This window comes from Hemibagrus wyckioides, linkage group LG23, assembly GCF_019097595.1.
Source record: "Hemibagrus wyckioides isolate EC202008001 linkage group LG23, SWU_Hwy_1.0, whole genome shotgun sequence".
Classification (NCBI taxonomy): Eukaryota; Metazoa; Chordata; class Actinopteri; order Siluriformes; family Bagridae; genus Hemibagrus; species Hemibagrus wyckioides.
The window spans coordinates 18,557,649-18,576,033 of record NC_080732.1 but is presented as its reverse complement, the minus strand read 5'-3'; the positions used below and the strand labels follow the sequence as shown (position 1 = coordinate 18,576,033).

The 18,385-nt window shown below is 44.5% G+C and overlaps 2 protein-coding genes across 4 annotated transcripts in view; both read left to right on the top strand.

Annotated features, from left to right (window-relative positions):
• The first annotated feature begins 649 nt into the window (after positions 1-649).
• rbm8a (RNA binding motif protein 8A) lies at positions 650-4,752 on the top strand. Its single transcript, XM_058377044.1, has 6 exons — positions 650-772; positions 1,348-1,407; positions 1,494-1,571; positions 1,734-1,870; positions 3,356-3,492; positions 3,970-4,752. The coding sequence occupies exons 1-6, from the start codon at positions 706-708 to the stop codon at positions 4,013-4,015; spliced, it is 525 nt and encodes a 174-aa protein (XP_058233027.1). The 5' UTR covers positions 650-705; the 3' UTR covers positions 4,016-4,752.
• Positions 4,753-6,734: 1,982 nt separating this feature from the next.
• The window catches only part of otud7b (OTU deubiquitinase 7B), a 29,363-nt gene continuing 17,712 nt past the window's right edge, over positions 6,735-18,385 (top strand). For all 3 annotated transcript variants that reach the window (XM_058376463.1, XM_058376461.1, XM_058376462.1), the window contains exon 1: positions 6,735-6,963. The gene's annotated coding sequence lies outside the window, so the exon portion shown is untranslated. The remainder of the gene's footprint in view (positions 6,964-18,385) is intronic.

Here is an 18,385-nt window from a genome sequence, read left to right as displayed (position 1 = left end):
TTTCCTTAAGATTGTTGAAAGAAGGAAAACCCATTCTCTCATTCTTTTTCTTTAATTTTATTGACTGACAAGGTCACCTTGAAATCTCAACCCATTTACGGAAATTGTAGTCAGAAGTTTAAATTATTAAAAAATACAAACATTTATTTTAAGTAAATCATTGAAAGTTTTTTTTTATGATGTCATGCCATTAGCACTGCTGATAGTTAACCACGTTTTGTGTATTTGCTTACTTTAATGCTGGCTTTATATTTTCCATTTAAAAATATTTTTTTTAAAAAGGGAATTTAGGGGTGTTGTTTAAGCTTAAATTGATTTATATGCAATTTATTTAAAGATAAACAGTTTTGTTTTGTTTTTGTTTTTTCGCTAGCTTACTAGCAATCTAGCCAGCTAGCAAAATGAGCTAATATAGGTCATATTTAGTCAGATTTACTTTATGTACTTTTATACATAAAGGTGTAGAGAGGTTCCTAGTCTAGGCTATTTTTATTTTGCGTTCATTTGACACAAATTAAACATTTTAAGACGCAACACATTTAATATATTGGTTTTATTTTTGCGGAATGTTGAGGAAACTGTAATGGCATCACGAAGTCGCTAGGCGGCCATTTTGCAGCGTGTTCATTTTATACGGTTGCTACGCTGAAGGCTGAAGTTTGTAGTGCGCATGCTCCAGCCTTCTCGCACACACGGACGGGCATCATGGCGGACGTACTAGATCTTCACGAAGCAGGAGGCGAGGACTTTCCTATGGACGAAGATGGCGACGGTATGGTGTATTTTGTAATGTGTTTCAACTCGAGTTCGTTTTACGCAGCAGTAGTAAAGCGTACATCTTGTTTAGGTTTTGTGGTTTTTAAAGCGTTTTATACTTTCAGGGTCAGGCCTGGTTCTGGCCGCCTTCGCTGTTAGCTATGCTAGTTGGCTAATTCAAACATTCCCGCTAGCAGAATGCTATTGATGGTTTTATTATCAAATTAATCAGGTTTAAGTTTAAAAAGAAGAGTTATCTGATGGCCCTTTGATTTTGGTATTTAGAATTTGCACGTAGTGCCTGAGAGTTTGTTAAATGAACCTTGCGCGTGCTTTGTTGTTTCAGTTGTAATAGCGTACTTTCTGGGCGAGGCCTAAATCGCGCGGTTTTGTGTGAAGTGCCCTTGGTCGGCGGTTTAATTCCTGCACACTGTAGGGCGCCTGCGCAGGGAGTATGGAGCCATTTGAGACGTGAACATATCCTACTGACATTATGCTTAAGACTCATTCGTTATCATTCTCGTACTAGTGGTCTCTGATGTGACTCTAAATACAAACTAATTTCTAATGTTTTCTTTTATTCTTATACAGAAAGCATTCACAAACTAAAAGAAAAAGCCAAGAAAAGAAAAGGACGTGGATTTGGATCTGGTAAAAACATTTATTTTAGCAGCTTTGTCTTATTTGTTTAACAAGAGTGTGTGTTGTGTACTAATATTGCTTGTGTTTCTTTACAGATGAAGGTGCGAGGTCCAGGGTTAGAGAAGATTACGATACAGTAGAGCAGGACGGTGATGAGCCCGGACCACAGAGATGTGAGTTTGCTGTATTGTCTTTGTGAGAAGAGACGAGGAACAAGAGCGTCACTCGTTGCTGTATTTAATCCAATCCAGGCTCCTTGGGGGAAATATTTCTCTGCTACACTTGGTATTGTGTTAGAAAAGTTTTTAACGCTGCCTGTCGCTGTGTGTTTGCAGCCGTCGAGGGCTGGATCCTGTTCGTGACTGGTGTTCACGAAGAGGCGACTGAAGAAGACATTCACGACAAATTCGCAGAGTTTGGGGAGATCAAGAACCTGCATCTCAACTTGGACAGGAGGACGGGTTACCTCAAGGCAAGTCCACTCACTCAAGACTGAGGACTGGTTTAGGATTATTCATTTCTTCCTTTTTTTGTAAATATATACACTATTGCCAAAAGTCTTGGGACACGCCTCCAAATCATTGAGTTCAGGGGTTGGGCTCGGCCCCTTAGTTCCAGTGAAAGGAACTCTTAATGCTTCAGCTTCATACCAAGACATTTTGGACAATTTCATGCTCTTTGTGGGAACAGTTTGGGGATGACCCCTTCCTGTTCCAACATGACTGCACACCAGTGACCAAAGCAAGGTCCATAAAGACGTGGATGAGTGAGTTTGGTGTGGAGGAACTTGACTGGCCTGCACAGAGTCCTGACCTCAACCCCATAGAACACCTTTGGGATGAATTAGAGTGGAGACTGTGAGCCAGGCCAAAACTGGGACATCTGCCTTTACATTCACATGAATGTAAGGACTCCATGTCCTTGTGGACCTTGCTTTGTGCACTTGTGTGCAGTCATGTTGGAACAGGAAGGGGTCATCCCCAAACTGTTCCCACAAAGCATGAAATTGTCCAAAATGTCTAAGAAGCTGAAGCAGTAAGAGTTCCTTTCACTGGAGCTAAGGGGCCGAGCCCAACACCTAAATTCAATGATTTTGGATGGGTGTCCCAAAACTTTTGGTATATAGTGTGTTTAAATTAAAGAATGTGTTATAGGAGTTGGTGTTAGTGCATTATTAGATATAAGAGCCAATCACCTTTCAGTATTCAGTAAGGTTTTAGTGACTAAGATGAAGCCTGTTAAAGCCTAATTCTCAGTCATGCTGGACATGAGGCGTGTCTGGACGTAAGTAGAATGTAAAAGTCAGTGGATTAACGGACCCCAGGAACGTTCTCTGGACGATTGTTTGTATTTGTTTCTTGCTGCAATTAGTTGTATTCAGAACTCAGACATTTCTCAAGTTCCGATTTAAACAGAGGCCCAAAGCGAGATCATGTATTATGCACAGTTGGAAGCCATGTATGTTAGGACAGAAACCTTGTTTTTCATTTCTTATAAAACTGATCAGTGGTCTCATCACGTGAGTGAAAGTCTATATGAAATAAATCGGAAGCTGTTGAAGCACATTTTTACAACACAAACAAATATTAAGTGATAGAAAGGAGCTGAGAGCTGTTTGCTCATGTCTCTCTGCACCACTGCTTTCTTGTAATGACTGGTGTTTTTAGAGGAGGAGGAGGAGGATGTCTGAGCTGAACTCTCGCTCCAGTGCGGTGCATATTTCCCTGTATGATGTCAGGGGGTTTTTTTTTTAGTGCAATGGATTATTTTTGCCCCCACACAGTGGCAGTGTTGTGCATGAGGAAGACTTTCCAGTGCATTTCATTACTCATCTCTGTATAGTTAGTGGATTAACTCTGGGAATCATTTCAGAGAAATCAGTCCTACTGCTTCTGTTAATCACACTTATTGCTTTGTTTTGGTTTTGTATTAATTTATATTTTGTTGTTTCTAACAGGGCTACGCATTGGTCGAGTATGAAACATATAAAGAAGCGCAGGCTGCCATGGAGGGACTGAACGGCCAGGAGCTCATGGGTCAGCCCATCAGCGTGGACTGGTGCTTTGTCCGAGGGCCTCCGAAGAGCAAGAGAAGGTGAGTGGATCATGTGAAGATGGCTCGGGACGTGGAATAGCACAAAACATTTCATGCTGCATTCAGTTTTTTCTGTATAATGAAGTTTTGGGGTACGTTTTTTTTTAACATTATGTGAAAAAAGGAAGGATTTACGCCGACTGCGTAATATCGGTTTAGACGAATAATTTGAGACGCGAGTTCAGCGGACCTGTGTGTAATTAACCTCGAATGTAATTCAGCTTGAAGCTTTTTCTGTGCTTGTTAACTTGCATTAACCTCACGGTTAACTAAACACGTCTCAGCTACGCTACATTTCCCTTTTTCCCTTTAATCAGTTTTACAAGACGTGACGTCTGTTTGGTCTCCAACATTGCCGTGGTGTAATTGATGTCATACTGGATCATATCCACCCTGTGCTCTTTTTTATTTAATGTTTGTACATGTCATGTGCGTATTCATACATGTACGTTAATGTTTTTATGTTTTCTCTCACAGGGGAGGAAGACGACGGAGCAGAAGTCCGGACAGAAGACGGCGTTAAATTGAAATAAAAATTAAAAGCTCCCCAGTTGACGTTCCTTCATCGCTATGGTGTGAAGGCTCTGTAGCTGCGTGACATTCTGTACTGGATTGTTTTAGATTTTACTGGTTTCTGGATTTCTGTATTTTCCCCGAGTTGCCCAGCTGCTGCCTGTGTAGCTTTCTCTGTACACAATCGCAACTAAACCAAGCCGCCATTTTGGGCCACTGTTTAATTAAAAAAAACATTTCAAGAATGAAATTATAGCAAGTCGTATTATGAGGGAGAAAGTTATGTTTTTAAAAATAAATCAAAACACTGACATTTTCGTTGCTCTAAAAGGTGTCATTCTGTCATAGTGCTCTGGTTTGATTTCTTTTTCCTTCAAAATATTTTGACTTTCTTTTTTTTTTTTTTAACTTTGGCCCTAAATTTGCTGTGGTAAAAATCTGATAATTCATCTGTTCTCCTTTTAAAAGGGTTGTGTGGAATATTTCCATATTTTCCACCTTTACAACTTTTAAAAAAAGGAGAACTAATGAAATATCGAGACTCTGGACATGTTTGTAATATTAAAATCCTTTCTTTTTTTTGTATAGTGTCAGTATAAGGTCTTTGGTTTTACTTAAAACGTTTTGTACAAAAATCGAAGAGACGGATCCTTTAAAACTAATTTAGGATACGCCGTAATGTACGGAATTCGCACCTGAATTATTTTTAAAGCCAGCTGTTCATTTCCAATAAATTTGTTTTGAGGATGTGAATCTGTTTGTGTTATTTTTGGACTTTGTTTTTGTAAGACAGGGAATAAAAGCTTAGAGGGGGGAAATAAAAAATCTCAGAGCTGAACATTTAAGATGAGGTAATAGAAGCCTCTAGACTAAGGTAATAAACGTACATATGCCTCCATCTGAACATGGAGCAACATTTCAGTAATATACTATATTGCCAAAAGTTTTGGGACGTCTGCCTTTACATGCACATGAATGTACTATGGAGTTGCCCCGCCCTTTGCAGCTATAACAGCTTCAACTCTTCTGGGAAGGCTTTCCAGAAGGAATTTTTGGCCTTTCCTCTAGAAGCATATTTGTGAGGTCAGGCACACAGTCTCCGCTCTAATTCATCCTTCTATGGTTGAGGTCAGGAGTATGTACAGGTCAGTCAAGTTCCTCCACACCAAACTCACTCATCCACGTCTTTATGGACCTTGCTTTGGTCACTGGTGTGCAGTCATGTTGGAACAGGAAGGGGTCATCCCCAAACTGTTCCCATAAAGCATGAAATTGTCCAAAATGTCTTGGTATGAAGCTGAAGCATTAAGAGTTCCTTTCACTGGAACTAAGGGGCCGAGCCCAACATCTGAACTTAATGATGTGGAGGGGTGTCCCAAAACTTTTGGCAGTAGAAAAGAATTTGAGAAAGTAGCTCAGGATTTCCAACATGTGACGTCATCGTTCACGTTGTCACTCTCTTGTTAAATGTAACACTGACTCTTCAGAGTTTTGAGATGGAAAATGTGTCGTGGACGTTCATTAAAGTTAGCACTCTCGAGGTTAGCTAGCTAGCGTTATGCTATAGCATGAGAATGCTGAGCAAACCACGCAAGCTTTCATGTTTTCTTCTCGTGGATCTCAAGGTTTCCCCCGCGTAACTTTCTGTAGCTGGGATGTGGGAGGTGGAAATGGATATTCCACACTGCCTCTTTGTCCGACACGAGTCGGGCACAGTGTTAGTTTATTTATGTCTTTCAGCCATGCTTTTTTTTAATGTAGTGTTTTGTTTTGTAATAAATAATTTACTTGGACACATGAGGAACATTAAAGCAGATGCTCTCAGATCCTTCGGACTTGTTCCAGATGACAAGAATTTCTACAGTAATACGTTCGAGTCACCGGAGAACTTTTATTCGTCACTTTCCATTTGTTCTGAGACAGATTCGATGCACAGTGTATCATGAAAACAATACTTCCTGGTTGTTGTTTAGAATTTCACATTACCTCACAAACACCTATCGTAACTAAACGGTTTTCTTTGTGAGATCGCTTCTAATTGATTCTTAATGCCACTATTGTCGTATATTATTTTTTAAGACAAACGTGTTTTGTTGAACTTCTGAGCATTTTAACTTTGCCAGCGCTAACAGTGTCGCCCTGTGACGTCACATCACGACCGGATCGTTAGCTTCTGACAAACGAACATGAACCATGAAATTAGCACCAAATTTCCAGAAACATTTTTAATATGAATATAATGTCTTTCCAGAAAGAAACTTTAGTATTTTCACACTTTAAAAAAACCTGAATGAATTTTCTGTTCTATTTTGTTTGTTTATCTGAAGCGTTAGCACGAAAGGTTCGTTTAAAAAAACGAACAAAAATGTGAGGTGAACGCTAACTAAAGGGAGCTCGGAAAGATGCTAATTTCTAAAACATTTTATTTATTTATTTATTTATTTATTTATTTAAATTGACGTTTGATTTAACGTTAGCTTCTTAACCCCCCTTCCAAATTCAGCCCCCCTCAGCGTCATCGCGGATGACGTCATGACTAAGTTGGTCCCCGAAAAAAAATGTCACTCACAAAGCCCTGTAGGTTTATTAAACCCCAAACACCGCCCATGTTGAGAATATTAACAGCCAACCACGGCTCGCGTAGCGCGTACATCTCTGTTTTGATTGGTCTGATGTCGTGTCAATCAAATGTAAAACGAGTTTTGATTGGCCGATAGGGGGATGCTGCGTTTTCTCAGATGGGGCGGATTTCGTAGTGCCTCGGTTGACATTGTTGTTGTTGTGGGAGTCGGAATGTAGTTTATAGCAAAGCGTCCAAGTCAAGTCCAAGTGCTGGGTTTGGATTAACGCGGAGGAGAAACACCGAGTTTGGGTCCGGACTGAGTAACAAATTTGCTGGGAGAGAGAACTGGGATGGCTCCGTGAGGAGGAGATTTCTTCTGCGAGGCCGAGCTGAAGGTAAAGCAGACAACGGAGGAGGCTATGTTAGCTTTAGTAGCATTGAGGCTAATAACGGGAGAGACACTGACCGGCTCGATAACACTAACTCCAAGCACAAGCTAACGACGCTTTATTCTAACTCTTAAAACTTATTAAATATAAAGTTATATTAGTTAGTCTTGATAACTCAACAACTCAGTTGAACTCCTGCTAGCTCCCAAGCAAGCTAATCCCGAACATTTTTTGACTGACCGGTTGGTTAATCTGAACTAGCTGTCTGTTGATCTGGATATAATTTAACAAGAAAGAACCTTCTGTGAAGAAGAAGATGATTATTATGACAGCTGAGCTACCCACCTTGCTGGTGTGTGTGAGTAGCTCCCGAGGAAACTTGCTGGAAGAACTTCAAGGTTAAAGCTGAAGATTATTTCTAGTCGATATATCGCGATATAATCACGGTGTTCAATACCGAACCGCTTCTCAGAGACACTTTGACATACTGAGATCCGTGAGTGGTTTATGTGCTTGTGTAAAATCCCAAAGCACCTGATAATGATGTGTGTTAGGGGTTTGAAATGTTTGTGGTTTGATAATTTCTTGAGATTTATCAACAGATTTCTGGAACTTTGTGTACAATCTCTTGAGCTGTCAGTGTTTTATCAAGGTACTGTTGTAAGATTGAGCGGCAGTGAGGAAAAGTTCAGGTCCGTCTCGGTCAGCAGTGTCAGGTTCGATGGAGTCAGGATCGAGCTCAGAGCGGCAGCCAAAGGGTTTCTGGCATACGCCTTGACCGGAAAATACCCCGTGACTTCGGAGACCAGAGTTGGATGATTTTGGTTCACGATAAAGACGAGAGCCGCTTGAGCAAAGACCTCGGAGACGGAAACTATCATTCTGATCGTACGATGTAGCTAAGTGTACGAGGAAAGGTTAGCTTCCCGACCTTCCTAAGCCTCTGTGTCGTTCAGAGAAACGTAGGTGTTAAAATTGCACTAAGTGGGGCAATAAACGTGAGCTCATACTCGGTGACTCATGGTGATCTCACGGTCACGCTGGTTATACTGCTCCCTGAGTTCATCAATCGAGCTGTAGATCCACCTCACAGACAATTATTGATATTAAAAAAGAGCGTTTTATTCGTTGCAACCTAACACCTGTACCTTTCCCTCGGCCGCGTGTCTGTTGTGGTATTTAACCTGCCCCGAGCTGACGGTTAGGTAAGAGCGCTCATGGAAAGCTCTGGGATTATTGGTTGTCACGTCGACTTGGGTTACACCGGACCCCTGAATTATTCAGCTCTTCATTTACAAGCGCTTTTGTTCGCCGGTTGTTCGGCTCCAGCAGCCAAACCTCGAACATGAAAGTAGGGCAAGCAAACAAGAGCTAGTTTTTTAAGGCCTGCAGGGCCCGGGTTATTTATCAGTACGAGGGGTGGACATGTTGATGTCCAGCTCTGTTCTGGTATAGAGCTGGTTTGTTTGGAGTCCAGCATGTTAAAGGAGTGATGAGGGGTTTATGGCGATCAGAACAACTTTATTGATCCTGGAGAACAGTTTTGAGTGTTTGATGTAATTTAGTAGCTGATGAGAGCGTGAGAGTTTCGTATCACGTTCCATTATGTAAGCTACTTCCTGTTTAGGGTGGAGCTTAGTCACATGACCTCAGGTAAGCCGTTAATGCGACTTACAAGTTAACTGATTACAGCAATCAGTGACTCTCTAACCATATTACTGCAGAGCTCGAATATTCCCCTCTCTCTCTCTCTCTCTCTCTCTCTCTCTTGGTCTCTCTCTCTCTCTCTCTTGGTCTCTCTCTTGGTCTCTCTCTCTCTCTCTCTCTTGGTCTCTTTCTTGGTCTCTCTCTCTCTCTCTCTCTTGGTCTCTCTCTTGGTCTCTCTCTCTCTCTCTCTCTCTCTCTCTTGGTCTCTCTCTTGGTCTCTCTCTCTCTCTCTCTTGGTCTCTCTCTCTCTCTCTCTTGGTCTCTCTCTTGGTCTCTCTCTCTCTCTCTCTCTCTTGGTCTCTTTCTTGGTCTCTCTCTCTCTCTCTCTTGGTCTCCCTCTCTCTCTCTCTTGCACGCTCTCTCACATTCTCTCTCACACAGTCTCTCTCTCTTGATCTTGCTTTCTTGATCTCTATCTTCCCCTTACGCAGTCTCTCTCTTGGTCTTGCTCTCTTAGTGTTTTTCTTGGTCTTTCTCTATCTCTCACACGCGCTCTCACAGTCTCTCACTCTTGGTCTCGCTCTCTTGATCTCTCTCGCTCAGTCTCTCTCTCTCTCCCTTGTCGCTTTCTATCTCTCTTGCTCAGTCTCTCTCTTAGTCTCTCTCTTGGTCTCACTCGATCTTTCTCTGTCTCTCTCTCAGTTTCTCTCTCCTGCAGTCTGTCTCTTGATCTCTCTCTCTTGTTCTTTCTCTCTCACACACAGTCTCTCTCTCTCTCTGTCTCTCTCTGTCTCTCTCTGTCTCTCTCTCTCTCTCTCTCTCTGTCTCTCTTGAAACACAGTGATGGATAAAAGCCCATGTCTGTCTCGAGCTGATTCAGCATGGTTCCCTCCTGCCCATGTGGTTGAGCGAGTATTAAAGTTTAACTCTGTGCTCCGTCTCCTCCAGCTCCTGTGAACAGCTGCTGAGTAAGTGTGACCCCCATATCGCTTACGGAGAGCCGGGTCTAACCGGAGCCAACAAATTCCCTTTGGAATCATCTGCTCCACAGAAACCCTGCCTGATAAATACTAGATGAGACCGGGCCTGGGGGCAGACGGGGTCAGCCAACACACAGTCAGACGTGAGGCGGCCGGTCACCGATGTCACACTTTCCCTCATCGCTTTATTCTGAGACTCGCTCTCATCCGTCTCCCTCTGAACATTTTCCATAACGCTCTTTAAACTGCGATTCAGCAGCTTCACAGCAGCAGCACCTCCACCCATCCATTACGTCTCCAGCGTAGGCGAGCGTTTGTGTGTTAGAAAGTGACATGACCCGCCCAAGGCACAGCTCTGTGATCCCTCTCTCTCACTCTCTCTCTCTCTCTCTCTCTCTCTCTCTCTCTCTCTCTCTCAGCTCACAGAATCAAAACAAAAGCTGGGTTTGTTCAGCATGCTGCATTCGCTGTGTTTAAGACAACGCTTAGCCACGTGATTTTGTGTGTGTGTGCGCTTGTGTATGTGTGAGTTGGAGTTCTCTAGCGAGGGGTTATGAGGTCAGCATTTCCTCTAACACAGGCTTTTATTTTCTTATCTTTATATACTTTATCATCACTATAGTATACAACATGCTGGAATAAATCTCTCTGTCTCGCCATCCCCCCCTTCCACGCTCTCTCCCTCTCTCCGTCTCTCTCTCTCCGTCTCTCTCTCTCACTCTCTCTCTCTCTCTCTCTTTCTGTGTGTGTGTGTGTGTGCTGAAACGTGATGATGAGTGTCTGATCTCAGCAGCTCTGTACACTCAGACAGCGGTTAATAAAGCGAGCTGGTTGCTGGACCTCGGCCAATCGGATGACGACAGCGAAAGTCTCGCGGTCAGATTGACAGCAGAGAGAGAGAGGGAGAGAGAGAGGGAGAGTTCCAGAAACCCGAGTCCCACACTGGCTCGAGTTTATCCGACATGCACAGGTGTTACTCTGCGTGTTTTCTCTGAAGGCAGCGTGGCTGAGCTGGAGCGGTCAGTAAACACACCCGCAGCTCACTCAGCTTCTCATGAACATGAAGCGTAGAACATTTCAGATCTTGCTGCAGGATCTGCCTCATCATTCTGTTCCTGGGTGTAAACATATTACTTTCATGTTGCTGACTGACGTATTAATGACATATTTATAACTAAAAGAAGATGTTTACAAGAAGAAGTGCCGCCTTCAATCGTGCTGCAGTTTTCTCTGAAACCTTTCCGCTGTCGTCTTGATGGTCGTCATGAACTGTGAGTCGGATGGAAAACTTTTTCACTAAGGTGACACGAGAGAACTTAAACGCCAGCCCTAACAGGAAGTCTGCTTGGTCTCAGCACTCACAAGAGACACAGCGTGACTCAGAACTATGTATTTTTCACACAAATCTGTCTTCCGTATTTTAACGAAGGAATAATAACAAAATAATTAAATTGTTTGGTTTTTATATAACGGTGCCGTGACCTCACAGGTCCCGACGTGACCGTAAGCGACGCAAAAAGCCGAAGCTTCCACATTCCAGACCTTTCCCTCGGAGCCGTGTCGATCGGCATGGACGCTACACGAGTCTGCGCATGACTCCCTTTTCATGGAAAAGCCAAAAAGAAAAGCATGCTTGTGTTTGGAGTAATTAAAGCGAGGGTGTTTTAGCTGAAGGGAGGTAGCAAGGAAGCAGAAAATCTCACCAGTTTTCTCCGGAGCTTTACGTAACCAAGACTGAGAAGAGGTTTTCTTCAGGAGTCGCCTGAGGAGTCATTCGGTCTGTTCGCTGAATCAGTGACTCGGAGTCAAATTGATTCTGTTTGTTGCTTTGTTTCTACGTCCTGCAAAATACACCCACGTTCATGTTTTTCTTTTAAGCTATAATATTGATCCTGTGGATTTTTAGGCATTTTTGACCTCGTTAAACTATTTAATTAATTAATCACACTCTTAATGTGGCTAAATTAGACTCATCACAAATGTTCTGTGTTTTTCTGCTGTAAAGACGTAATGTTCAGAGGACACGTGTTCAGTATGTCCGGTCAAAACAGATATTTAAAACATTTTGTATTGCATTGTTCTCTGTTTGATCGTTTGTGGTCATGCTGCACTACTGCTCTGTGATTAGTCTCGGTTTAGCAATGCATGTCTACCGAACCCCACAAAAACCCCACACTGCAACCCAAAGCACACAGTCTGACTAATTCACTTCCTGCAGGTGAGTCGGTTGAGCTCAGGTGAGATTTGAATGCATTTGACTCTGAATTCGACTCACCTGAAAGAAATGAATCAGATATTTGAGCGTCTAAAATGTGAGGAGAAAAGAATAGAGCAAGCGAATCGACTCTGAATCGACTCACCTGAAAGAAATTAATCGGATGTGAGCCTCTAAACTGCGAGGAGAAGCGAAGAGAGCAAGCGAATCGACTCACCCGAAAGAAATCAGACAGAGAATGTTTTTATGAACAAACCAAATGAACCAACTAAAAGAATCAATTTCACTCTGATTCAGACTCTCGTGTTGAATCGTTTCTGCAGCGAACCTGCTTTATAAAGGAGTCATGATTCAGCATACGTGAGGGGAGGCGGTGAAGCGAGAGTGAGAGAGAGTGAGAGTTCTGAAGCTGTGTTTGAAAACGAACCCGAGGTGTCAGATTAACGAGCGACTCTGATCCAGCTTGTTTATTTTTTTGCGAACGTGGGCGGAGCTGCTCTGTTAGTGAACCCAGCCCTGTCATTATACACATGGTGATAAAGTGCTGCCTTAACACAAAGCCAAGCCTTTTAGTCAAACAGGACACACTTCACACAGGGAGGATTTATGAGCTTCACAGGTCACTGTGTGTGTGTGTGTACGATTGTGATGAAACAGCAGGGACAAGAGGTGAGCGACAGAATACATCACATTTTTTCCTCTCTCTCTTTCTCACACACACACACACACACATATCCCAGACACTTAGTCTGACCCGAGTGATAGGGAGCAAGATAGAGCTACAGAGTGAAAGTGCAAGAAAGAGACAGATTCCCAGAGGGAGAGAGACAGACAGACAGATGGACAGAGATGTGGAGAGATACAAATGGACAAACACTGATAGAGGGACAGACGGAGATGCACATCAGTGGACAGAGAGACAGATTTGGAGGAGGAGGATGAGGCACAGCTGTATGGAATGAGACACAGAAGGATAGAGAGATGTAGACAGATGAATGGAGAGACGTGTAAAGACTGATGTATACAGATGGAGAGACGCAGACTAGACTTGTGAAAAGACAGACAGATGGAGGATAGAGAGACACATGAATGGATAGAGTCACAGACAGAGAGAGAGACAGACATGAACACAGTCAGTGTGACAGACAGATGGATAGAGCTAGACATACAGGCACGTGCATACACACACACACACACACACACGGTCAGTCTGACAGACCGAGGGATAGAGCGAGACACACACACAGAGTCAGACAAACACACACAGTGTCAGACAGACAGACAGGCTCACACACAGAGACAGACAGACAGATGTGAGTCAGTTCCTGTTGACAGGTTAGTTTAGAGCAGAGGGGAAGTCCAGTCCACACGGAGTGTACCATTCTGTCTCAGTTTTGTTTGGCTGGATTCCCCTTCACTATAAAAACCACACCACACTGTTTACCTCTGCAAAACAAACACAACTACACAAACTACACAAATATGTTACAGTTCACCTGATAACACAATAACACACAGGATAAACTGCTCCTTTAGCAGAGTGGAGGTCTGTGCTAAGCCTGAGCTTACCGTAATCACTAGACATTACACACCGTACCATCTCACACACTTTACCAGTTCCTCTTACCCCTCAGGTCACCTTTAAAACCCAGTGAGTGACCCCTGCTTTTCCAGTTCCTCTTACCGCTCAGGTCACCTTTAAAACCCATTGAGTGACCCCCGCTTTTCCAGTTCCTCTTACCTCTCAGTTCAGGTCACCTTTAAAACCCAGTGAGTGACCCCCGCATTTCCAGTTCCTCTTACCTCTCAGGTCACTTTTAAAGCCCAGTGAGTGACCTGTTCTGGGTTCTGGATCCGGTCATAATTCATAACAATCTAGACGAGGGTGGAAAGTGGAAACTCCACAGCACTTCCCACTGGACTGGTCATTTGTTTATGACAGGAAATGTCCCGTGTTTAATGATACAGTCCCGTGTTGGAAAAAGAAGCTTAATATCACAGAAAATTCCTGGTGTCCGTTCGGAATCTCATGTTTTAGCACAATACTGAAGCACATCTGTACATGGCTCTGGATTCGGGAACATCTGCTTAACTAAAGGCTGTAAATATTAATAAATATTTTGTGATGCTTGACAGGAAGTTAAACATCGCGGGATAATGAACCCCGTCACACTGACCGTCCAAACTAGTGCTCCGTCCTACTGCTATAAACCCCAGCACCCTCCCCCTTCCCCCCCCGCCTCTCTCTGTCTTTCGATCTCTTGCCCCCCCCCCCCCCCTCCTCTATTCTCTTCTCCCTTTTTAGACGTTGCTTCACGTGTTTATTTTTAGACCTGGTCTATTTGGAGCCGTTGACGAGGCTTTTCTGAACTTTGCGCGTTGCTGATAAAGAGCTCAACTCGGCCACGAAGCCTCACAGTGAGAGCGATTCTTCAGCTGTTGAGTTTTATTCATCTTCAACTTTATAATTAACTCTGGAGAAAAGACAGGAAGATGTTGAATGGGTGTGAGACATGTACAGGAAGGGAACATGGACTTTATGATGGATTTAATTGAAGGGGAATTCCAGGATTAAACTGGGAAATTTGTACTTTTAACTTTTAACACCGGGAACATTTTATTTCTGTATCCTTCTCATTAAAACCCATGGACCAATCAGAAGCCTTGTTTTGTTTTGTTCTTTTGTTTCAAGTCTGTGAACCAATCGGCTCTCTTGTTATCCGACAGATACGATTAGGAACATGAGGCTGTTGCAGTGACTGGTTGCACCAAATGACATCAACAAATATTTTTCCATTGTAACCCACACACAGAAAAAACACGCGTTAAGCCGTTTCATCACATTTCTGTCACAGGTGTAATACTTCCTGTTGATGTCAGATCCTGTTTCTGATTGACTGGTGATATGGGAAATATCTGATTCCACAACAGTAAATGTAACTGCACTATATTGCCAAAAGTATTGGGACACCCCTCCAAATCATTGAGTTCAGGGGTTGGGCTCGGCCCCTTAGTTCCAGTGAAAGGAACTCTTAATGCTTCAGCTTCATACCAAGACATTTTGGACAATTTCATGCTCTTTGTGGGAACAGTTTGGGGATGACCCCTTCCTGTTCCAACATGACTGCACACCAGTGACCAAAGCAAGGTCCATAAAGACATGGATGAGTGAGTTTGGTGTGGAGGAACTTGACTGGCCTGCACAGAGTCCTGACCTCAACCCCATAGAACACCTTTGGGATGAATTAGAGTGGAGACTGCGGGCCAGACCTTCTTGTCCAACATCAGTGCCTGACCTCACAAATGCGCTTCTAGTCAAAAATTTCCATAAACACACTCCTAAACCTTGTGGAAAGCCTTCCCAGAAGACTTGAAGCTGTTATAGCTGTAAAGGGCGGGACAACTCCATATTACATTCATGTGTATGTAAAGGCAGATGTCCCAAAACTTTTGGAAATTTTGTGTATAAATAGATAAAAAGTATAACATGACGTTTAATATGTGGTTCGAGGATTGCTGTGCTGTTTTCTGAAAGCGAGTAACTTTCAGTGTGGTGACGGTGACTCCGTTCATCACATGACTCTTTCACGTGGCTGATTATTTTCCCGTTGCAGCGTGACTGTGTTTTTCTTCCCAGTTTTTATCAGTAAATCCAGATGAGTGTCCTCGTTAAACTCAAATCCTTGCAGCTGACATTGTTGACACCGATGTCACATGTCTAGACGTGACACGGCCCGGGATGATGGCATCACCATGCCGCTTTAAGCAGACGATGTGCAGCGTCTCAGACGCCTCTCCGTTCCTCTTCCTCTTCCTTTCTGACATTAATCACTGTCTTGTCTTGAATTAGTCCGGGTTTTCCCCTTCACATTCCTGATACAGCAGGTGCTGAAATGTCCTCATTGCTGACGCACCTCCCTCTCTCTCACACACACACACACACACAGTTTATACACACACCATATGATCTGGTTTGGTTTGAGGAAGCTTAGCAGCAGAAATCAGACCATCAGCTAAACCTCAGAATCCCTGACAAGGCTGAGGAAGAGGAGGTGGAGGAGGAAGAGTTCGATCGATCTCAGACGAGGCTCGGCTCTATAGACGTGGTGCAGGAGCGTGGTGTTCATGACGTGCTCTACAGACGTGGTGCAGGAGCGTTGGGTTCATGACGTGCTCTACAGACGTAGTGCAGGAGCGTGGGGTTCATGACGTGCTCTATAGATGTGGTGCAGGAGCGTGGGGTTCGTGACGTGCTCTACAGACGTGGTGCAGGAGCGTGGGGTTCGTGACGTGCTCTATAGACGTGGTGCAGGAGCGTGGGGTTCGTGACGTGCTCTACAGACGTGGTGCAGGAGCGTTGGGTTCGTGACGTGCTCTACAGACGTAGTGCAGGAGTGTGGGGTTCATGACGTGCTCTACAGACGTAGTGCAGGAGTGTGGGGTTCATGACGTGCTCTATAGATGTGGTGCAGGAGTGTGGGGTTCATGACGTGCTCTATAGATGTGGTGCAGGAGTGTGGGGTTCATGACGTGCTCTACAGATGTGGTGCAGGAGTGTGGGGTTCATGACGTGCTCTACAGACGTAGTGCAGGAGTGTGGGGTTCATGACGTGCTCTATAGACGTGGTGCAGGAGCGTGGGGTTCGTGACGTGCTCTACAGACGTGGTGCAGGAGCGTGGGGTTCGTGACGTGCTCTATAGACGTGGTGCAGGAGCGTGGGGTTCGTGACGTGCTCTACAGACGTGGTGCAGGAGCGTGGGGTTCGTGACGTGCTCTATAGACGTGGTGCAGGAGCGTGGGGTTCGTGACGTGCTCTACAGACGTGGTGCAGGAGCGTGGGGTTCGTGACGTGCTCTATAGACGTGGTGCAGGAGCGTGGGGTTCGTGACGTGCTCTACAGACGTGGTGCAGGAGCGTGGGGTTCGTGACGTGCTCTATAGACGTGGTGCAGGAGCGTGGGGTTCGTGACGTGCTCTACAGACGTGGTGCAGGAGCGTTGGGTTCGTGACGTGCTCTACAGACGTAGTGCAGGAGTGTGGGGTTCATGACGTGCTCTACAGACGTAGTGCAGGAGTGTGGGGTTCATGACGTGCTCTATAGATGTGGTGCAGGAGTGTGGGGTTCATGACGTGCTCTACAGACGTGGTGCAGGAGTGTGGGGTTCATGACGTGCTCTACAGACGTAGTGCAGGAGTGTGGGGTTCATGACGTGCTCTATAGATGTGGTGCAGGAGTGTGGGGTTTGTGACGTGCTCTATAGATGTGGTGCAGGAGTGTGGGGTTTGTGACGTGCTCTATAGATGTGCAGGAGTGTGGGTTTCATGACGTGCTCTATAGATGTGGTGCAGGAGTGTGGGGTTCGTGACGTGCTCTACAGACGTGGTGCAGGAGTGTGGGGTTCGTGACGTGCTCTACAGACGTGGTGCAGGAGTGTGGGGTTCGTGACGTGCTCTACAGACGTGGTGCAGGAGTGTGGGGTTCGTGACGTGCTCTACAGACGTGGTGCAGGAGTGTGGGGTTCGTGACGTGCTCTACAGACGTGGTGCAGGAGTGTGGGGTTCGTGACGTGCTCTACAGACGTGGTGCAGGAGTGTGGGGTTCGTGACGTGCTCTACAGACGTGGTGCAGGAGTGTGGGGTTCGTGACGTGCTCTACAGACGTGGTGCAGGAGTGTGGGGTTCGTGACGTGCTCTACAGACGTGACGCGTAGCATAGATAGAGACACAATTTTTACATTTACTTACAATCAGGAAAACCCAGTTTTTTAAGTCATTGTAATGTTACACATCTAATTAGATACACTCTTCTACTTCCTCATCTTCTTCGTCGTCGTCTTCTTCTTCTTCTTCTTCTTCTTCTTCTTCCGCATCTTCTTTTTCTTATTCATCATCTTTTCCTTTTCCTTCTTCTTTTTCTTCATCCTTTTCTTCTTCTTCATCTGCTTTTTATTTTTCATCATCTTCTTCATCATCATCTTTTTCATGTTCTTCCTCATCCAGAAAAATAGAGTAATATCTAGAGAAGGGATTGTTTGGGAAAGAAGCGTGCAGTGATGCGTGTCTGTTCTGCCAAGAGACCCAGAGCCATTGTGCAGGGAAAAAAAAAAACTTTTTTGAGTTTTTACTCACTGCATCACCAGCCAGAGTGTGTGTGTGTGTGTGTGTGTGTGTGTTATATCTTGGTGCCAGATCCCACGGGTCACCTTTAGGGATCTAGTGGAGTCCATGCCTTGATGTTTAACCGGGGGACCAACAAAATATTAAGCAGGCGGTCATAATGTTATGGCTGATCCATATGTGTATAGGGGAGCCGGTCTCCTTTAAGAGGAGGCGGTGGACAGACGGATGTGGAGCGGCCGGTGCTGATGGAACGGAGCTGGAGCGGTGACTCACTGCAGTGTTCTCGCAGGTCCGGGCCCCGGAGGCTCACTTCAGCTACAAGCCTGCGTTAGTGTTTGGCCCAGTTTAGAGCTGTGTGTGTGTGTGTGTGTGTGTGTGTGCTTGCTTACTCTACCTGCCTCCTTATCTTCTTCTATCTAGAGAAGTATATAACAGTTTAGAAGAAGTGAGCCTGAGCTCATTTGCC